This window comes from Squalius cephalus (assembly GCF_949319135.1).
Source record: "Squalius cephalus genome assembly, chromosome: 7".
Taxonomy (NCBI): domain Eukaryota; kingdom Metazoa; phylum Chordata; class Actinopteri; order Cypriniformes; family Leuciscidae; genus Squalius; species Squalius cephalus.
The window spans coordinates 4,527,501-4,551,134 of record NC_137128.1 but is presented as its reverse complement, the minus strand read 5'-3'; the positions used below and the strand labels follow the sequence as shown (position 1 = coordinate 4,551,134).

Sequence of the window (23,634 nt, the reverse complement as noted above, 5' to 3'; positions counted from 1 at the left end):
ATGTAGGAGAGAAAATGAAGACTAAAACTATCTATTTTCTGTTCCTGTGTTTAGATGAGCTGCTCTTCATTCATCAGCTGAAATGTGGCCTAAAGAAGAAGTATCAATGTGTGTTTGAAGGAATTGCGAAGCAAGGTGACTCCACACTTCTGAATAACATCTACACAGATCTCTATATCACTCAGGGCGGCAGTGAACAGGTCAATACTGAACATGAGGTGAGACAGATTGAAGTTGCTTCCAGGCGTCATGAAGCACAAGAGATACAGGTTGAATGCACAAATTTGTTTGAAGCTCCTGAACAAAACAAGGAGATCCGAACTGTACTGACAAAAGGAGTCGCTGGCATCGGGAAATCAGTCTCTGTGCAAAAGTTTGTTCTGGACTGGGCTGAAGGAAAAGAAAATCAAGATATCAGCTTCATATTTCCTCTTCCATTCAGAGAGATGAACTTAAAGGAGAAAGAAAAACTAAGTTTGATGGACCTTATAACTCAATTTTTCCCAGAGACAAAAGGACTGAACCTTAAAAGAAGGAATCAATTCAAAGTGCTGTTCATCCTTGATGGACTGGACGAATGTCGCCTTCCTCTGAAGTTTGATTGTAATAAGACGTGGTGTGATGTATCGTCACCAGCCTCTCTGGATGTTCTCCTAACGAACCTCATGAAGGGAAATCTGCTTCCTTCTGCTCTCATCTGGATCACCACCAGACCAGCAGCTGCCGGTAAGATTCCTCCTGACTGTATCGACCGGCTGACAGAGATACGAGGATTCAGTGACGCACAAAAGCAAGAGTACTTCAAAAAAAGATTCAAGGATGAGAATCAGGCCAACACAATCATAGATCACATTAAACAATCAAAGAGTCTCTTTATCATGTGCCACATCCCAGTCTTCTGCTGGATTTCAGCCACGGTTCTCCAGAACATTCTGGAGGAGAAAAGAAATAATGATGTGAAAAACACTCAGGCTGATGAGATCTCTAAAACACTGCAGGAATCAAACACTGAAGACACTCCCAAGACTCTGACACAAATGTACACACACTTTCTCCGCTTTCAGATCCAGCAAAGCCGCCAAAAGTATGATGGAGAATACACACCAGATGTTTCCTGGGATAAAGACGCCATCCTTTCACTGGGGAAACTGGCATTTCATCAGCTTGAAAGAAACAACCTGATCTTCTATGACACAGACCTGGAAGCCTGTGGTATTGACGTCTATAAGGCATCAGTGTACTCAGGCATGTGTACCCAGATCTTTAAGGAGGAAACAGGGATCGTTCTTGGTACCATGTACTGCTTTGTTCACTTGAGCATTCAAGAGTTTATTGCAGCCCTTTATGCACATCTGTTTCTAGACATCAACAAGACAAGTGTGTTTGAACATGAGTCTACAGAACAGGAAAACAGAAATGAAACCATGATTGATTTCCTCAAGACTGCAGTGGACAAGGCGCTCGAGAGTGACAATGGACACCTGGACCTTTTCCTTCGCTTCCTCCTCGGTCTGTCACTCCAGTCCAATCGACGACTCTTACGAGGTCTGTTGACACAGCAAGACGGCAATGACCAGAGCAACAAGGAAATAGTTAAGTACATCAAGCAGAAATTAGAAGATAATCTTCCAGCAGAGAGATCCATCAATCTGTTCTACTGTCTGAATGAACTGAACGACCAAACTCTGGTGAAAGAGATTCAGACCCACCTTAGCAAAGGAAGTCTCTCATCTGGTGACCTTTCACCTGCCCAGTGGTCTGCTTTAGCCTTTGTGTTGTTGACATCAGAGGAAGAGCTGGAGGAGTTTGAGCTTCAGAAATTCAAGAAATCAGACGAGTGTCTCATTAGATTATCGGCAGTCATCAAAACCTCCAGAAGAGCTCTGTAAGTCTTTTAATATATTTTGTCATGTTTTGCTTTCATCTGAAAAATGTCTTTATCTACATTACTCTATAGTGATTCCTCATCATGAACATGAACTTATCCCTGTAAAGCCTGACATGAAATAATAGTCTGAATTATGTTTTTTATTTTTTTTGTGGAGACAGTTTATCAAATCTTTAGACAAAATATAAAAGACCATGTAAAAATGTTTGCATGTTTGTTTTGTATTATATGATACACCAGACTTTTAGGACTTATATAGAATTATATATTAGCTCATGCTCATACTTGAGGAAGAAAAAAAAAAACATATTTTATTCAGATACCCAAACTGGGGGGAAAGAATGTAATTTAGTACAGAAGTTATTTATATTGCCAACAAGTAAGATGAAATTCTGAAAGGTTATAATGTAAAACATTGAGATTTTTATAAAGCAGGCTTCTTAAATAAAGTACAATATATATCACCACATCATATATTAGTTGTATACTAATTTATATAATAATACATATATTAGCCATCGGCCATCCTGCTCTCTAAGATCGGCCATCGGCCATCAAAAAAACAATATCGGTCGACCACTAATCATCATCTATCTCACCTGTGTTTTGTTAATCAGTGTAATCTGTGTTTGTATTTAAGTTCCATTTTGTTCAGTCAGTCCTTGTCCGATCTCCGTCGTATTTAGTGTGTGTGAACCTTCTGCCCGTCTTCTGTGTACCTGTATCATTTATATTGTGAGTAAAAGTTTGCATTGGAACTTGATTCTCCTTCGTCTTCTTCTGCCTGCACCACACCGTGACAGTCCCTCTTTATCTCCCAGTAATTAGACATTTTAAATGCTTATTTTTATCAGTAAATCTGTAGTTTAATGTAATAATAATGTAATGTAATATGTAGATCGAGAAATTTACAAACAAACATTTATCAAAAGCCTGTTGTATCCTATTTGATGTACACATTTTAAGATTTTTTTTTTTTTTACAAAAAAGTTTACTTTTTATCAAGTTCAAATATTTTTTTTTTCATCTTTTTTTCTAATTTTGTAAATATTATGTAAACTATAAATTTCATTTCAGCGATTGTTATGGATGCTTTTTTTACTATCTTTAAATTAATGCTATATCACCTATTGATCACCCTGCTCTCTAAGATATCGGTATCAGCCATCGGTTTAACTTTATCTTGAAATATTAAATACAAATACAATTTCTTAGGTTCTCAGGTTTAAGTAATCTTAGCTTTACTTAAATCATTAAAGATTTTATATCAAAAAGACATGTACATGTGAATGAAGGCATTTTTATAATTATAGTGAAAGGCCTTTAACATGCCATAAAAGTGTGAACTGTCTCATCTAATAGTGTCAGTGCAGTCAAGTCAATAATATTGTTGAAAATTAAGTGTCTCCAACTAAGCAAGACAGAGGCAACAGTGGCAAAAACCCAAACTCCATCAGGTGACAGAAATAGAGAAAACATCCTATAGCTATAAAAGCTTTACACAAATATCTTTTCAAACATGCTTAAGTTACTTTTAGTTTTTTGAAGATGGATGTTAGTTTAACTCAGCTTCTTTGCTGTAGATTTTTTTTAAGAGGAATGCTGTTTGAATGCATTGTATGCTGTTTATGTAAAAAAATAAATGGCAAATGTATTTAATATTTGTATATAGAAAATGTATTGTATGTGTGCCATCTAATTCTGTGTTGTGATTTATTGTAGGTTGAATGATTGTAACTTAACAGACAAAAGCTGTTCAGCTCTGGCTGCAGTTCTTGGATCAGATACCAATCTGAAAGAGCTGAACATGAACAATAATAATCTGCAGGATTCAGGAGTGAAGCTGCTCTGCACTGGACTGAAGAATACAAAGTGTAAATTGGAGATACTGAGGTAAGTTGAGCCACAGGAGTCACATGACTAAAGTAAGGTGCATTGACTGATAGGATTTTTTTTTTCACTGAGTAATACTGAAGTGACATTAAGCATTCATTTTTGTGCTGCATTCATTAGGTGCTGCACTGTAATGCAAATAATTGCAGGGGATTAAAGTGGATCAAGTATTTTCTATATATATATATTCTACTTCTTATAAGTTAACACTTAAATTGTGCTGTTTTTGTTTATAATACTTTATAATTTAGTGATTTAATTGTTATTTGCATTCCTAGTGTTGAGTCAGAATTCAGATGATTCTGTTAGAGCTGGTAAATCTGCCACAGAAAGGAGGGGGAGATCTGGTAGAAATCACTTATCTTAATATTTTATTTGAAAGGATTAATGTATTTTAGTGCTTTTGAGGGAGCAGTGTATCTTTGATTCTGCTTTCAGCTTTGCAACTAGTCTCGACTAAACACTTCCTGTAGTTTATGAGTGTTTTACACCACTGTGAAGGTATTTTGGTCTGTTTGTCTCACTCATCCTTGCAAAGCTGCTTCAGCTCAGTGACATTTGTAGATTCTCCAGCATGATCTGTGTTTCAAGTCCTTCCACAGCATTTTAATGGAATTGAAGTCTGGACTTCATTGGGCCATTCCCAAACTTTAATTTTCAGATTTTCCGACCATTTGCAGGTTGCTTGTTGTGGATCATTCAGATCATAGACTTTCAGAGCTGTACAGTTTTAGATAATTGCAATCTTGAAGGGGATGTTGACGTCTAACATATTAAAGTTCTCTGATCCTTTTGTTTGCCTCCATATTAAACTGTCAGTTTTTGCTACTGACTTTCAATACATTTGTACAAAGAGTAAAATAAAATTCAGTTTAAGGATTTATATTGTTCAGGTTTAACTGATTAATCAGCTAAATGTTTTAATCTCTGTTCTAGACTCTCTAACTGCAGTGTGACAGAAGAAGGTTATAAAGCTCTGGCTTCAGCTCTGAGATCAAACCCGTCACACCTGAGAGAGCTGAACCTGAGCGAGAATAAACTTGGAGACTCTGGAGTGAAGCACTTATGTGCCGTACTGAAGGATTCACACTGTAAACTGGAGAGGTTGAGGTTAGTAACATTCACATACAAGAATCAAAATGATTAAAATAAAAATAATAAAATAGTTAAAAATGAAAGAGAAGAAACAGTGTCTTCCAGCACACAGAACTAGTGTGACTGGGTTTTAAAACAGACTATTGGAAACTAAATGCTGCTGTAGCTCTTCAATAAGATGATCATCTAAAGCCGCGTTTCCACCGAAATTACCCAGAACAATCTGTCCCAGGATCTTTTTCCCCCAGACCTGTTGCTGTCTGTATTTCCATCACAGTCTAAAGTACCGCGAAGATTAGGCAAATTAGTCCGGTGACGTAGGACTGTGTGTGACTTTGCAGTTCCCGCTGGATTTCGTCCTCCTCATATAAGCTTAACACCGTGTCCTAACTACACGCGACACGACGCCGCCACACGTGATAAAAGGTTATTTTCCGTGTTAATGAGGGTTTTTGTCCTAACCAGCTGCGACAGCGACACACAAAATCTCTATTTTAGAAACGGTTTCTATTTTTCTGTGACGTCGCGCTGGAACAACAAACACAAAGTGTGGCAATGATAATCTCAGGTGCTGTTTATGTGCTTTACTTAATGTTAAAAGCGTGTAATGTGACTTTGAATATCATTTAGTGCTCCAGCTTTGTAGCTGTAAAAGCAACAATGGATAATTCACTTCAGGTCTTGAAATTAAAAAAATGGAAACAAGAACGTTCAAACTGTGAACAAACAAGTGTATTATTTGACAAATATTGTTTTAGTAACTCAGTAGCCTATGTATTTGAATAATGTTTAAATGGTGTACTATTTTTGAATTTGATTACTTATTAATTTTCTTGCGAGTGCCGTCAAGATTACTCTCTGTTGCTGTGCACTCGCCGCGAGAGCCCGACCACACGCTGTTCTGATTGGCTAACTCCGCCCACACACTGTTCTGATTGGCTGACTCTGCCCACACGCTGTTCTGATTGTCTGACTCCGCCCACACGCTGTTCTGATTGTCTGACTCCGCCCACACGCTGTTCTGATTGTCTGACTCCGCCCACACGATGTTCTGATTGTCTGACTCTGCCCACACGCTGTTCTGATTGTCTGACTCCGCCCACACGCTGTTCTGATTGTCTGACTCCGCCCACACGCTGTTCTGATTGTCTGACTCCGCCCACACGCTGTTCTGATTGTCTGTGGGTTTTGATTGATTTTTACGCATCTCGCAGGCTCTATGCACCTCTAGTGTGGACAGACAAATTATTTGCCGCTGGAATCTTATCGCTTTGCATCTCGTTAGGACACGGTGTAATAAAGCCTGAACCTCATTGTCGGTCCATGGGTCGTATTTTTTAAACTCCATTGTTGATTCGAAAAGCAAACACCCCTCACCATCACCCGACAGCTCGACGACACATGACAGGCCAGTGGAGCGGGAGGACCGCGGGGAAACACTCCCACTGAGAGCCTCAGGTCTCCTACAGTGTTAAATGTATTGCCGGCTCTGCTTTGTGCAGAGGCAGTGCTGGGTAACAGCAGAGAGACTCTAGCCTTCACGAGGAAGGACAGTCACGACCGCAGGGTCAACATGGTCCTGTTCTCACAGTGAGGACATGCACCATCCACAAACACTATCTCAGCACACTCTTGGCCCAGACATGTGAGATCGTGGCCATCAGATGAGGACAGGGAACAACCGCATCCAGAAACACACGGACGGAACGGCATCTTTAAAAAGACGCTCAACATCAGTTTTGCTCTTTTAGGGAAACTGCTCTTTATGCTGAAGCGCCTGGGGGGGAAACACTGCACTTATCCATGCAATACACCAGTGAAATACCACTGAATGTGCCGTAGACCACCAGAAAGAGGGGCTTCCTTATTGTAGAGGCGACTGGAAGAGCGATCATTCAGATTTATATTGTTCAGGTTTAACTGATTAATCAGCTGAGTGTTTTCCTCTCTGTTCTAGACTCTCTAACTGCAGTGTGACAGAAGAAGGTTATAAAGCTCTGGCTTCAGCTCTGAGATCAAACCCTTCACACCTGATAGAGCTGGATCTCACAGGAAATGATCCTGGACAATCAGGAGTGAAGCAGCTCAATGATTTACTGCAGGATCCAGACTGTCAACTGAAGACACTGAGGTGACACGGGATCAAATTATTAACTAAATTAGCTATATGCATACTAAGTATTCATAACTAATATATTATTTTAGTTATATAATAAGCTGGACAATTAGTTGAGAACTGTATTGCCTCTTCTGCAGGTTTGTGAGTCCTGCTGCAGAGGAAGCCTGTCAGTATGTGAATTGTGTTGTGGGTATAAACCTGTTACTCCAGAGAGAGCTGAATCTGAGTGGACATGAACTAGGAGACACACGAGTGAATCAGATCGCTGCTCTACTGCAGGATAAACACTGTCAACTCAACACACTGACGTGAGTATTGCTCATTTATTTATAATATCACTTTTAAGCATTTTTTACCTCAGCGTCACACAGAGCACAACAATTTGAAGTAATACAATTAAACGGCTAATTAAAAACACAATTAAAATGTGATTTCAACCCTTAAATATTTGATTAAGACAGTTTGATCATGGGTCAATAATTATTTCAGTTTCTTTACAGGCAGAACAATGTTTTTTTCTGACATCAGAATCAGTTCAAAATCAGAAACTGTTCATGACTGCTTTCAATTCAGTGTTTGTATTTCACAAAATTTAAAATGTCTAATTTTGGTGCAGCATATACTGTAATTTGTAAAAATTGTTATAAGCTATAAAACCTTTACAAATCTTTTATTTTGAATCAGTGGTTTGGAGTGTGCATCAAACTGCCAAAGTCACGTGATTTCAGTAAACGAGGCTTTGTTACGTCATAACTGTTTCCAAACGTTTGGAAATGTCAGTGGTTCACTGGGGGGGGGGGGGGGGGGGGGGGGGGGCGATGATCTCTGTGAACTCATGAATCATGCAGATTCACTGAGATTGAACAAGTGTTTGTGGGTTTTACCCTTCTAATGCTGATACTGGTGAAATATTCAAACACATTCGAGGTATACAAATATATATTTATACAATAATACTATTATGGAAATATATTTAATAGGTGCTTGTGCTGTTAAATTGAGCTTATAGTTTCCACTGTAATAGCGAAGAACAAGTATCTGTGTTAAATATGAATCCATTGTAATAATGTTAATCTCACCCTGGGCACAGTGTTCAATACCTGCTCTTCCTCTCTCATCTCCATCACATTCTCTCTTTCTTCTTCTCTCAGTCTCCTTATCTTCACCTGTATATCTTCCCTTCCCCAAGCTGAGCTTTGACTGATGCAGTCTTTGCAAACTGATTATTTCTGTGGGTTGTTTAAAACTTCTATTGTAAAACAGCTGTTTAGTTTCGCTGTTTACATCATATCTCACTCTTTATGACCGTTAACTGACGTGTGTCGTGAAGCGTCGCGCAGGAATTCGCGCTCGACTCGCAGCTTCTGTGAACATAAAGCCCGCCTACTTTGATTTGATTGGTTACCTCAAACATTTGGACATTGACGAGTGTTGTTAGTCCGCTGAATCTGCTGAGATGAGGTCGTTTATCAGTGATGTGCAATATCATTACAGCCCCAAAGTAGAGTTAATATTAGGCAATATTTTCACAATCTTCATTATATACACTTCAGAAATTTACTCAATGGTGTGTATGGCCATGCATGAGGCTATATATCCACACACACACTATTGAGCACACAAGAAACACCTGAACACAATGAACCACATTTGTCCCAGTGAGCAAACCAAAGGTGACATTAGGCGCGTTTCCATTACAGATTTGCGCAAAACTTTTGCGATATTTCCTGTTTCCATTGCAGTTTTGCAAAATATTCCTTTTTCGAATTGCCTGAAAAACTCCCTCATGCGAGCGTAAATACTTTTTTGCGATACATGGGAGTTTTTGCGAAATTGTCGTGTTTCCATTGGGCGTATTTTCAATTCGCATTCGCAATTTGTGCAATTTGAAGGGTAATGGAAACGCGGCTATTGACAAGAAAGAAACCTTAAAGTGTCATGAAACCCCCTGTTTTAGCTGGTCGTTCAGAGCTGGAAAAGTCTGAGGAAATGTGCGTGTAAAACTGTGGAAAAGTGGGAGTGTAGAGGGCAAAAAATTATCTGAGTGCATCTTGATGCATTTTAAAATAACCCTATATTACACACAAGAACGAGGGAGAAATGTGGAAGAACGTTTAAAAGATCTAATAATAATATTTTTATTACATTTATGAGCACTACAGTCTCTGAACAAACGACATGCGTCAGTTTAACACAGAAAGAATAAAGACAGGTACTTTTTTTTCCATTGTTCTTTCCATTTCCATTTTCAATTTATTTTTAAAGCACATAATAACACAACAATGTTTACCTAGTGCTGCACAAACAATGAAATATTAAAATATAATAAACACAAATGGTAACACTTTACGGTAAGGGTACATGAATTATCATGAAATATGCATTCATTCATGCATTAATATCTCATGAATCATCAGGAACTAACACGAGTTCAACGTTTTTCATTCATGACTTCATGGATGAACAACACCTTAATTAAAACATTAACTAAGAAGAGTACATCATCATGAATTATGATTTATTACGCATGATTATGATATTTTCTTTGTTTACAAAAAAAATGGGTCTTTACCACCCATTGTGGATAAAGCTATGGTTATGGTACATGAATCATCATGAATTCATGCATAAAAAAGCATTAATTCATGCATGCAAGACTACTCTTCGAATTATTAAAGGAATGTACAAAAATCCACATTACCTAATGCATGCATACAGGCTAGAACAGTAAATCAATTAATGTGAGAACTGTTTTTCTGAAATAGCCTGCATATGGATAACATCTGGCATGCATGAAACTACACCCAAATCACTATGCTAGAGATCGCGTAGAAAAGCTTGTTCATTAAAATGCTTAAAAAATCTTTTATAAATATAACGCAGTGAAAGTTCTGGAAGTTTTAGGAGGCAGAGGAGTTGAGCCAGCGCAGGAGAGACTTGTGGCTAGCTAGGACTGATATAGTCTAAACTTTCAACTCCAACTCCCCACAAAGTCTGTTCCCATCATTTTACCACATGTTAGGGGGGATTGGGGGGATGTAAAAAAATTATTGCATCACAATAAGAGTATTGTGATTGTCAAAACATTTTAGTAACTAAACTGAATTTAATTAGGTTTAGTGACAACATGTTACAATGTTTACATGGTACCATTTCTGGTACGCTACGCTTTTTTATTATTTCGATTCAATTCAATTATTGTGATTTGATTTAATATTGACTCATTTGGATAAATATTAGGTAGGCTACACAAGATAGTAGTGATGTTACGTATGACACTGAAGCTTCGATGTGCATATCGCACATACGACACGATTTCTAGTGAAGCCCCGTATCGGGTGTGTATTGGTTTACTAGAGTCACGTGATCGACAACAAATGAAGCCACACTTTCTGTCCAATCACGTGCGTGTTTCACTTTGGGTGTCAGAAGGCTCGAACCCCAGATCTTATTTAACGAGTCATTGTTGGCTCAGTCTGGTTGATGGGTTTGTGAGGAGAGAAAATTAATTTATTTAATGAACAAATCAAACACAAACATGTAAGGCTTTTATTTGTACACATAACATTGAAACTATGGAGTGTGTTGTGGTTGCTTCATCTGCCAGAGCTTCTAACACAGGCTTCTGGCTGCTTTATTTTAAATAAGCACCAGGTGGCGCTGTTCTCCACACTCTCGAAGCTTTGAATCTTTTCCCGGAACAGTGATTCATGAGGCTTTATTTCCCCATCCCTACAAGATAGGCAGAAAAAAACAACTCACCTGCTGTAAACATACAGAGAGAGATATAATGCGTTTTTTATTATAATAACAACTTTATTTAATGATATAAGTAAAAATATAAATATGTAATATAGTACACATATTTAGCTAAATACTCTCTATAGCTCTTTTTTTCTAGCCAACTAACGTGCTATAGCCTATATATTACGGTCATCAAATGGCTTTCCTGAGGTAAATGTTATGTGACATAATTGTTCTCCAGCTGTTTTATTGACCCCTTTGTTTGTTTGATTGATTGATCGATATTATGTATGAGGAATATAGATTTTGGTAAGTTGTACTGTATCTTTCAACATTGTTCATTCGTGTTTATTACTAGCTAGAGATGATCTGTTCACGTGCCGCCAGGGATCTGTCGCGTCACATTTACAAGCGCCAAAACGGTATTTATTGTTTGAATTTCGTAATAAAAAAGTGACAGAATCTGAGAGCTGAGATTATTTTATATCATAAAGTAACCTGCTCTGTCTAGTCTGTCGGTGTCAGTGTCCTCTTTGCTTAGCGATTTTACTGTGCGTGAGAAAATGTATGTGTGGCGTGAGAGTGTGTGGAAAGTGTCAATTGCGTGTGTCTCACGGTGAATGCGTGACAGAACGGCTGGCAATAAGGACGGATCTTTACTTAAGGCTATTGGGTCTATTTGATATGGGTCCACACCAATCAAGCTTATCTTCTCTTGATACCGACGAGATGAAGCCATCAGGCTACTGCTCCCCTCAACTCAAATCTGCGTGCGGCTAGGGGCAGGACAGATGTCATGTCAACAATATGGCCGCGGTTAGCTACTTCCGGTGTGTGCGAATAAAGCCTATATCATATCATAGTCCGATTCATTTTTAGATTTGCTTTTTTAAATTCTGATGGATTTGTAAAGAAATCAGATATTCTCTTCTGACTCGCCATAGTTAGCTGAGTTTGTTTTTTCGTTTGAATATTCTAATTTTAGCATAGTCACGTCACGTCACTTATGTCAGATCGACTTTTGAAATATATTTATTTCTCAATATCACAAAACCACATTGACATCATATAAAAACAAAATTATATTTTGAACAATTTTATGAATAAAGGTGGAAAATTAAAAACCTTTTAAAAAACAAAAACTTTATTTCAAGTCATATCATTTTGAATTCTCGTGCTGTCAGCAGCCCTAGTTCCCGCGGCCATGGGTACATATTACATTTAATACACATACAAATACTGCATCTATTTGATAATAATAATCCATTTCTATATATATTATATTATATATATATTAATAATAAACACATAATCCATTCACACATAGTACACAACACATAATCTTTGCATTTAAATACACACACGGACACCTATTCACACTAGACAATGGTTTCGTCAGCTTCCGGTTGCGATGCGCCGGTGTAGCAGTCGATTCTGTTCCCTAACGGAATTGACCTTTCGCCGGCCCCTCCCCCAAAACGGCCATTGTCCAATCACACATCATAGCAACCGTTACTATGTGAGCAGGTCCGACAAAAATTAGCAAGATGGTGAAGCGTGCGCCCATGGCGTTTGTAAATCGGACACTACATACCCCGAGAGATTGTCTGGAGGAGTTATGCTCTTTCCATTCCCAAAGCCGAAAACACAACGTGAGCGGTGCCTACAATGGATAAAACAGTGTGGACGGCCCCAATCCCAGTTAAATGTGTTGAACATTACGAAGCATAAATACGTCTGCTGGCTGTGGTATCGATGGCTACTTAAAGTTTTTTTTGTTTTGTTTTTCTGATCTGAAAAACGATCCTATCTGTAACTCAAAAAACATAATATTGTCTGAACCGCGAGTTTTATGATCCGTTGCCCCACTAATAAATATTATGGTCTCAACCGCGATTTTTGTGATCTGTTGTCCCCCTAATAAATATTATGGTAAGTGCATTATGAAAGACAATCAATGAAAGTTATTTAGATGCAAATTAAGGCTATGTCTGGTTAAACAGTTATTGTGTGATTTCGTTTATTGTGCTTTGTCAACTTGAAGCATGAATTTGAGAAAGAAAATCATTTTTGGAATAAAATGCACCACATACTTTTGTCAATGATATAGGCCTAAGTTATAGCTATTGTAAAAGCTTTCAGTTCACCTGCCTAATTGTAGTTGAAAAGTCAAATTAATGATATACTGTGACTGATCAAATAAACTACAGCATCGGCAATATAACTCCCATGTGTTTTGCAGCATTTAAAATGTTAGTCGTGTTATGCGAAAAAACACACATAAGAAATTATTTTTATTTTTTTTCTTTCTTTTATATTCTTAAGTATAAGAATATACTTTTATTTTCAGAGACAGTTTTTTCTTTCACACAAAAACACAACAGTAAGTGTCTTACAATGCTTTTAAACACTTGTTTCCTTGTTCTTTGTCATAATCACAAATGATGTGTATGAACACCGGTAACGTTAAGCATTAGCCTCGATAGAGACGTAGATAGTAGTCGTGTCTCCTTCATTGCGTATTTTTATATTATAATATATCCCTCCACTGCATACTGTAAACCTTTTTGCCTCAATCTGGAGGATATCGCGGAGGTATTGCTCCAAAAATGGTCACTGACACGCACGGGTATACCTCTTTCCGTCATGGCAATCTGTCCGCTGGTCGTGTTTGACCATTTGTTTGTCGGACGTAGCAACAGTAACTAAGGGGGGCGGGGCTCGGCGAAAGGTCAATTCCTGTTCCCCCTGAACCAGAGCCATATAGAGAGAGAGTTGCGACAACTCCATTGACTACAATGGAACGCTTTTTTTACAGCAATGGCGGCTCGTGGAGCCTCTCAATAGTTCCCGGAAGTAACAGCAGAGCGGTAGAACAGACCGTTTGTGATGCACTTTTAAAAGGTAAGACGTTTAAAGAATAAGATTGTATATTATCAGTACATCTGAATCAAATAAACTTGTGTTTTAAAGCATGCTAGTTGATTACGAAGCACTTCCTGGAACTATCTGAGGTCTACGCGAATCACGTGACAACTAAGCATTTTGAACTTCCGTTGTCGCAACTCTCTCTCTATATGGCTCTGCCCTGAACGAGCCGTGTCTGCTGACAGCGCATGCGTCAAAGCCTTAATAAACCTTAATAAATCAAAGCCTTAATAAACATTACGTTGAAATCTGTATAACGTTTTAAATTTGAAAAGAAATAATCTGGATTGAATTGACAGATGGGGGAAAACTCGCTTCTAATAAAAAATAAAAACAATAAAAAAACGCTTAAATTTCGGGAAAAAATGCAATCTTTTTTAACCTTTTGGCTTCCCGTACATCCAGTTGTGCTTCTTGCTCGTATTCAGTTCTAATGGTACGTGTCGGTACACGATCCGTTCAACCTGCACGATCCGTTTCACGCATGCGCATAATTACGTACGTTAAATAACAAACGGGTTCTTATGGACGTATTTTGTTATTCTGTGCCGTGATGAAGACAGAAATATTATGTCGGTGCCTGTAACAGTTTTATACACTGCTGTCACGTTATTTGAGCTGTTTCTGGATGAAGGCAGACTTATGGACGTATTTTGACAGTGAGTCGTGTTGACACGAGTTCAGGGAAAACTTCCTAATGTCAAGTTTAAAATGAATATGCGCTTAAGGTGCGTGACAAAAACACACGCGCACTTCAGTTAGTGCGATTAAAGTGTTTACATGGCCGCATGCTGCGATTTAAAACAGCGTACGCCGCCTGTTTTAATACGATTATAGTTTATGCAATTATGAGCTTAATCACATTATTAAGTATTGTGTTTACATGAGGTAAACTGGTAAAGTATAATCGCAATATTGCTAAAATCCCATTATACGCATGCGTAGAACGGATCGTGCATGGTAACTCGGCAACTACGCATGATTTGTAGTATGATTGCATAAAGGGAACAGGAATTCCGATAGGGAACAGAATCGACTGCTACACCGGCCGTGATGTCATCAGCGGCCGCCGCTCGATCGGTCTTTCAATTCAATTCAAATGTATTTGTATAGCGCTTTTCACAATATTGTTTCAAAGCAGCTTTACAGAAAGTGCATTTCAGAAATGTACATAGAAAAATAAAATTAGTTAATCATGTATTAATTTAGGGCATAACATTGCTGGCGTCGAGTCCCGCTGGAAGACTGACTACGCCCACACAGACACACACACACGAGGACGAAACGACAAGACAGTGCAGTGTAAGTGTGTGAAATGACCGGGAAATGGATATGGAAGGGAGAGTGGAGAGATGGATGAATGTCCATGTGCGATCAGCATCTCGTGTGCACGCGCTCCTATGACAGCGACAATGAGAGGGAGAAACGAGACGTGGATGAATGGGGTGTGTGTGTGTGTGTGTGTGTGTGTCAGTGCTGCTTCTCCAGCGGTGGCAGTTAACTCTGACATTTGATGCAGAAATATGTTGCTGGGACACAGTTAGTGCTGCTGCGATGCTTCACTTCTAATGTACGACACTTGAGAGATCGCAAGCCATAGGCTACAATATGCTGACATGGAGTTTGGTGTTTTATATATGTATAGCCTATTCAAGAGCACTGATTTTGGAAGTAGGTCCTACCTGTGTTTCAGTGTCCCATTGAAAAATGCAATGAAAATATTGTATATAATATGGATAAAGTAAAATGTTTTAATGTAGTTTCAGCGCCGCCCACATGTGCGAACGAAATACCAAATAAACTAAACGAAAAAACGTATAAATGATCTGTCTCTTTTCATTTCTCGTTATTCCAGTCCAAATAGAAAATTAAATGAAATGTTCATTCGTTTTTTTTATTTAATATTGAAAGTAGAAAAATGAGAAAACAGTGCCTTTTTTTTGTTTGTTTTGTTTTTTCAAAAGTGTTCAGCTTGATTTTTCGCTTTTCGTTCTCAGGTGGAAACATTTATAAACAGCTTGAATATTCGATTTCTACGTCTGTGAAATAATCTACTATAACCTGCTGTATTTACCGGACTGTAAACTAAAGTCACATTTTTATCATGAAACGCGTTGTGATTTATTCCAAAGTGACCCAGGCCTTTATAATGCATTTAACTTTGTTCACATAAACTAAATGTTGACTTTCTAAAGTAGGCGCGCCAAGAAGGCTATTCGCTGTATTTTGGTTTATATATATATACTGTATATATACTTTTTAACCACAAATGCCCGTCTTGTACCATCTCTGAGATGTGCCACGTATTACATCATCACTTTGGAAAGGTCACGCGTCACGTCATCAAAAAATGTGTTTTGGGGTTTCATGACCCTTTAAAAATGATATGAAATGAATGTGTAAACATAAATACATCAATGATTTCAACCTTTGTATTGTTACAATGTTGGTAGTATATTTAAATGAACAATGTCTTTCTCCATGTGACCTTTACCTTGATATCCCTGTTTATTTGTCAGCAAAAGTCTTCTGGATGAAGCTAAACATGTTAGTTGATCATCATAGATCTGAGTCATTTTCTCTTTCTGTCTTCAGTCTGAGTGATTGCAGTATTACAGAGAAACAGAGTCTTATCCTGACTTCAGCTCTGAGATCAAACCCGTCACACCTGAGAGAGCTGGACCTGACCGGGAATAATCTAGGAGACTCTGGAGTGAAAAACCTCAGTGATCTACTGATGAACCCACAATCCAAGCTGGAGAAACTACAGTTAGTATCATTATACCAATTATACCATCATGATACCAATCTATTTAGACTAAAACACTTTAATATTGTATTTGTGCAAACTTAGTATTTTGTGATCTGGTGAAATAAAGATGAAGATCTCTCTTCCTCTGCTTTATTTGCTGATGAAGATGATGTGACTTTACAGAATAAAGAGTTTTCTTTTCTTCTGTCTTATTTTCTTCTCTCTCTCTGCTAATGTAGTTTAAGATGGTGTTATATGACAGATGAAGGTTGTTCTGATGTGACTTCAGCTCTGAGATCAAACCCGTCACACCTGAGAGAGCTGGACCTGAGCGGGAATAAACTAGGAGACTCTGGAGTGAAAAACCTCAGTGATCTACTGATGATCCCACAATTCAAGCTGGAGAAACTAGAGTTAGTATCATTATACTGTACAGCAATTACAGTGTGACTGAAGTTTATGTATTTGAAGACAGCAGGGCTTATGTTTCATTGTTTATAGCAGTGCACTTTCTGGGTTTCTTAAACTAAAACACTTTATACTCAATATCTCACAGTGAGTCTGAGTTCACATTATATTTGTGTAAAATTCTTCACATTCATGATTTGTTTGTAAGATAATCTCTCTTCCTCTGTTTGTGTCTTTCTAGTCTATATCACTGTGGCATTACAGATGTTTCTTCTTTAACTCAGTCTTTGACTAACTCAAAAGCACTGCAGTTTCTAAAAGAGCTTGATCTGAGAGGCAATAAGATAGGATACTCACAGCAGCGGCTCAGAGACGAGCTACGAGACTCAAACTGTGTCCTGAGGTGAGGAAACATTACTGAGATATTAAAGAGATCTTCATTTACCTCTGATATGTGAACAAACCTTTAAAACATTCGTGAAAGTAAATTATCATTAAGCTTTATTGCAACAAAGGGTTTGTGTGAGAACAAAATGTGAAGTTATTGAAATGTTTAACACAAAGGAGGGAAGAGAAGAAAAGCTCACTGTCACAGCTTTATACATCAGCACCTGATTTATTAACTGTGTCAGTAGAAGTGAATCATTTCAGTGTGAAAACAGACTTGGTCAGATTGTAGGAAAACGCTGCACTCCTGCTAAAATCAGTGCAGTTCCAGCTTCAGCTCACAGCGTCCAGCTCACATGAGAAATGTCTCTGTCTCTAGTGTGTTTTTACTGTGACAAGCAACACGTCACACTACTTTACACTTACTTTACTCTCAGTTATTTACTAAGAGCCTACAAACATGTTTAAACTAGAGGACAAACGGCTTTAACTAAAGGTTTGTGTTTGAACTCAAAATAACATTTGTATTTGCTCCCTGTGGTTTATTCCATACGCCGTACACTCATTAGTTTCTCCTTTACAGAGACTCAATAGGAGTCGCACCGACACACACACACACACATATGAACATGATTCATGCTTTACATCTATTATATTTAAAAACACAAATATCTATGTAACATCATGTAAAGTCAGTAATTAATCTTATTACAGGAATTCAGTGTAACTCTGAATTCCTCAGTGTTTTTTACTCAAAAACAGTAATTGAAATATTATAATTTGCATTTTGTTCCACTGAACACTGATTGTTTTCTCATCGGCCTCATCCAGGATGGACACGGATCCGCTTGTCTGGAGGATAAAGAGCAGCTTGTTTTAATTAAAGATGAAACAGGATGAATCATGGGACTGTATTATATCCTGCAACATCTCCACAGATCTGGGACTCACGCAAGGATCTTATTTGTGGACTTCAGCTCCGCTTTCAACTCCATCATCCCGGATATCCTCCTGAATAAACTGACCCAGCTCTCTGTACCACCTAAAAGTTAAAGATTTTTTGTGTGTCACGTCACATGTGTATTTCCCTCATATTAAATATAAAACGCATGTGTAGACTGATATTTTTCTAATGTCTTGACTCCTTTCAGACGTTTCAAATAAATGCATTTTCTGAGAATTTTTATTTTAAGTTTTGACTGCAAATGTCACGTCCATTCACTGGAATCGCCCAATTTTAACGAATTTATCCTCAACTAGTTTTTGTGGTGTAGGTCTATGTATTTTATGTTAACTTAAATAATAGCCTACTAATAGTGATTTAAAGATGTGGTAGCGCTGCGAAAATCGCGAGTCGTCAACTTCATCTGTCTAGCCGACACTGACATAAAAAATAACTGTTTTATTAGTAAACAATTAAAATGTCTCCTGCTGTATTGAACATATTTGCCTGTTCCTTACGAAACACTGACAGTGGGGTTTTTGAAGGTTTGTTTTTTTTTTGTTTTTTTTTTTTGAGCAGCTGCGGACAAATTATTTCGACACACACCTGATAAACAGGATTTTTTTGTTGCTTTTTTAATACAATAAAAATTTCATTTAATGTATTGTTTAATAAAATTATAAGCCTATTATTTTTAGTTTATTAACAGCAACAACAGCTGTAAAGATGAAGTTGTCGATCGCCATCTCCGTAGTAGTGAACAGGCCTAGAGAGAAATGCACATCATTACATAACCAGAGAGTAGCCTATTTCCTTTCGTTTTAAATTGTTAAAAAGACATTTCAAGCTTTCTTAAGATATATTTCATGTATGTGAGGCATATGCTGAGTTTCGTTAAGTTAGGATGAGATGCGCTCCTGTTTACGAGCAGTGCAAGTGACCACGCGGGCGCCTCTATGATTGTGTTGTCTGCTATATTTGGTATTTGGCAATTGGTTGATAAAAAAAAAAAAAAATTAAAATTAAGATACAATTTATACAAAACGAAATTCACTTTAAAAAAATCGTTTTCTGCAAAACAAAACTTAATTAAGTGGTCAAAATCATGTCTGACCCGCTCCATGTCTCTCGATATTGCGTACTCGTGTGTGCGGTTCACTTTTCATAATCAACATAGATGAAAAAATAACATTATTATATTTTAACAAAAATGAAACTAAATGAGCTTATTTAATGGTAACAACACAGTAGGCCTACAGACTCTGTATTTGTACAAATTGCTGCACATTCATTTTATTCTGAATTTTGCACACACAAGTTGAAAGGCATTTGTTATGCATGCATGTAAAACATATCTGCAACATTTATCAAGTTCACTGATAATTATGCGTGCATTTATTAATTATTATCTTAATGAATAATGTAACAAGGACGAAGCATGTAAACTGTTTGTTTAGAATTTGGATCGATCATCATAAATAGATCCGAATGAAGAAACGTACAAAACCATAGGCTATAGAAAATGGGTGGGCCCGGACCTAAATGCCCACCCGGGCCCAATGGTAGCGCCGCGGCTGGTGGTAGCCCTACATCTTACACATCGTGGAAACAAAATAAGAATGGAAACTAAAATATAGTATCGTGCTACAGCGCACATTCTATCAGCAGTTCTGGCGCCTCAGTCCCAATACTGTTAAACTCGACGTACGTTCACATCACATGTTAATGCAGCGGTAGAGTTACACTCACAGGACACTGTGCACTTAACAAAAGTTCATTATTTGCTCGTGCTTTAAAGCTTTGCCGGGTAAACATTTCTTTGGCATTCTGTTCTGACATGATGCTGCACTTTTTCTAAGCGCGAACTGAAGCGCACACTGTCAAATAGCGCCAAACTGGATTTTTGTTGGGTCAGACCCATCTGATATCGAAGGGGGGCTGATAACGCGAGATCAACATGGAGCTAAATGGAAAAAATAGCACCAAACAAGCCACTTTGAAATGTTGCTGTTTTAATGAATATAAAAGTTGGGTGACCCTCCCCCTAGACTAAAAAAAGTTGGATGACCCTCCCCTCAACAAAGAAAAAAAAGACATGACCCTCCCCTATTTTCCTCCGGTGGCCCCTTCCATAAATACTGAACGGTCCCTAAAGAAACCTCATTGCTTGACTTGCTACTCTCTGCTGCTGACTCAGACAACGACATCTTTTGTCTTACGTCGGCCACCGTAGCTTCTCCTTCGAGTTTGAAAACGGAGGGATAGGCCGTCAGTGACTGGCTGTTTGCAATCAGGCGGGAAGGAAGTCGACCGGAAGTTGAAGTCGGCCGGGTGCCGCCATCTTGAGCGGAACTTCACTTGCGTTATAACTTCACTTCAGTCTGTATAGATGCAGTATTACAGGGAAACAGAGTCTCATCCTGACTTCAGCTCTGAAATCAAACCCGTCACACCTGAGAGAGCTGGACCTGATCTGGAATAAACTAGGAAACACAGGAGTGAAAAACCTCAGTGATCTACTGATGAACCCACAATTCAAGCTGGAGAAACTACAGTTAGTATCATTATACTGTACAGCAATTACAGTGTGACTGAAGTTTATTTATTTGTAGACTTATGTTTCATTGTTTATAGCAGTGCACTTTCTGGGTTTTTTAAAATAAAACACTTTATACTCAATATCTCACAATGAGTCTGAGTTCACATTATATTTGTGTAAAATTATTCACATTCATGATTTGTTTGTGAGATAATCTCTCTTCCTCTGTTTGTGTCTTTCTAGTCTATATCACTGTGGCATTACAGATGTTTCTTCTTTAACTCAGTCTTTGACTAACTCAAAAGCACTGCAGTTTTTAAAAGAGCTTGATCTGAGAGACAATAAGATAGGAGACTCACAGCAGCGGCTCAGAGACGTGATACGAGACTCAAACTGTGACCTGAGGTGAGGAAACATCACTGAGATATTAAAGAGATCTTCATTTACCTCTGATATGTGAACAAACCTTTCAAACATTCGTGAAAGGAAATTATCATAAAGCTTTATTGCAACAAATGGTTTGTGTGAGAACAGAATGTGGAGTTATTGAAATGATTAACACAAAGGAGGAAAGAGAACAAAAGCTCACTGTCACAGCATTATACATCAACACCTGCTTTATTAACTGTGTCAGTAGAAGTGAATCATTTCAGTGTGAAAACAGACTTGGTCAGATTGTAGGAAAACGCTGCACTCCTGCTAAAATCAGTGCAGTTCCAGCTTCAGCTCACAGCGTCCAGCTCACATGAGAAATGTCTCTGTCTCTAGTGTGTTTTTACTGTGACAAGCAACACGTCACACTACTTTACACTTACTTTACTCTCAGTTATTTACTAAGAGCCTACAAACATGTTTAAACTAGAGGACAAACGGCTTTAACTAAAGGTTTGTGTTTGAACTCAAAATAACATTTGTATTTGCTCCCTGTGGTTTATTCCATACGCCGTACACTCATTAGTTTCTCCTTTACAGAGACTCAATAGGAGTCGCACCGACACACACACACACACACATATGAACATGATTCATGCTTTACATCTATTATATTTGAAAACACAAATATCTATGCAAGATCATGTAGAGTCAGTCATTAATCTTATTACAGGAATTCAGTGTAACTCTGAATTCCTCAGTGTTTTTTACTCAGAAACAGTAATTGAAATATTATAATTTGCATTTTGTTCCACTGAACACTGATTGTTTTCTCATCGGCCTCATCCAGGATGGACACGGATCCGCTTACAGAGTTTGCCTGGAAGATAAAGAGCAGATTGTTTTAATTAAAGGTGGAACAGGATGAATCATGGGACTGTATTATATCCTGCAACATCTCCACAGATCTGGGACTCACACAAGGATCTTATTTGTGGACTTCAGCTCCGCTTTCAACTCCATCATCTCGGATATCCTCCTGAATAAACTGACCCAGCTCTCTGCACCACCTTCATCTGTCAGTGGATCTCCAGCTTCAGACAGACAGTAGCGAGTGAGGCTGGGAAACTCACATCTAGGACCTTCCCCATCAGCACTGGTGCTCCTCAGGGTCGTGTGCTCTCCCCACTGCTCTTCTCACTGTACACCAACTACTGCACCTCTAAACACCCTCTGTCAAGCTCCTGAAGGTTACAGACGACACCACAGTCATCGGCCTCATCCAGGACGGAGAAGAGTCTGCTTACAGACTGGAGGTTAAAGAGCAGCTGCTGTCTGGTTCATCACAACAACCTGGAGCTCAACACGCTCAAAACAGTGGAGATGATGGTGGACTTCAGGAGAAACACCCCAGCATTATTCCCACTCGCCATCATGAACAGCACTGTGGAGTCATTCAGGGTCCTGGTCTCTACATCTCTCAGCTCCTGAAGAGGGACAATCATATTTGCTCTATTGCAGAAAAGGCCCAGCAGAGGTTGTGCTTTCTTCATCACCTGAAAGAGTTCATCCTGCCACAGGCGCAGATGACACAGTTTTACCCCACGCTTAAACAGCGAACACAGCAATTACCACCTGTTTTATCATTCATTCTCAGTACTTGAGAGAGAGAGAGAGAGAGAGAGAGAGAGAGAGAGAGAGAGAGAGAGAGAGAGAGAGAGAGAGAGAGGCAATAATTAGATATTGTGTAAATACAAACGTAGATTTGCAGTTATCATTGTGTCTCAATATGTTGAATTTTTTGGTTAAATCATACAATATATTGTATTGTTTTATATTGTATTGACAACTCATCAATTAAATATTTACTGTCGTTATATTCTGCATAATTTGATGTTTTTAAATAAACACTGAAAAAAACTACAAGTTTGCACAGGACTGGATAGGGGGGTGTACATTTTGAAATGTCATTTTATGTGTTTTTTCATCATGATAAAAGAATGGTGACTTGTTAATGTTTAATATTCTTTTATGTTTATATTTAAAAGAGATTTTGATAGTGTTTTTGGAGGTTACCATTGTGGTGAAGTGTAGACCATGTGCTTGGGGTGAGGACGTGCTAACAACAATTAAAGTGGTTTTAATAATAATAAAAACAACTACTTTAGGCATATGGAATGCCAAAGCTGACTTTATTATAAATAAATAAATATACAAAGAAATGTAAAAAAGTACAAATAAATGACAATTTATACTTTTATTTCCTTATTTATGTATAATTGTATTTTTTCACACATTTTTTTATTTATACGTTTATTTATTTCCACATTTATTTATTTATATGTTTTTATGTCTACATTTATTTATTTTCACATTAATTTATTTCCACATTTATTTATTTCTACATTTGTCCGTATGCTAATGAGGGGGCGTGTTTTACCTCAGACATCAGCAATCGAGCTCAGAGTGGCAGTGCTGAAGCTTTGAGGCCACAGTGACACCTTGTGGTGTGACCAAACGAAACGCAAGAGGTGTGCGGACACTAGCTGTGTCCCAATGTGAAGAC

General features: G+C 38.1%; 1 protein-coding gene across 2 annotated transcripts in view; it reads left to right on the top strand.

Moving 5' to 3' along the window:
* The window catches only part of LOC307161627 (NACHT, LRR and PYD domains-containing protein 3-like), a 177,691-nt gene that overhangs the window by 6,570 nt on the left and 147,487 nt on the right, over positions 1-23,634 (top strand). Inside the window, exons 7-15 of one of the 2 annotated variants that reach the window (XM_079876484.1) lie at positions 55-1,885; positions 3,611-3,781; positions 4,718-4,891; positions 6,834-7,007; positions 7,133-7,303; positions 16,263-16,436; positions 16,659-16,832; positions 17,069-17,230; positions 18,046-19,158. In XM_079876484.1, coding sequence (XP_079732610.1) covers positions 55-1,885; positions 3,611-3,781; positions 4,718-4,891; positions 6,834-7,007; positions 7,133-7,303; positions 16,263-16,436; positions 16,659-16,832; positions 17,069-17,230; positions 18,046-18,094 — 3,080 coding nt within the window. In that variant the 3' untranslated portion in view covers positions 18,095-19,158. Of the gene's footprint in view, positions 1-54; positions 1,886-3,610; positions 3,782-4,717; positions 4,892-6,833; positions 7,008-7,132; positions 7,304-16,262; positions 16,437-16,658; positions 16,833-17,068; positions 17,231-18,045; positions 19,159-20,537; positions 20,712-23,634 lie in introns of those variants that run through there. The other variant, XM_079876483.1, reaches the window with a different exon arrangement.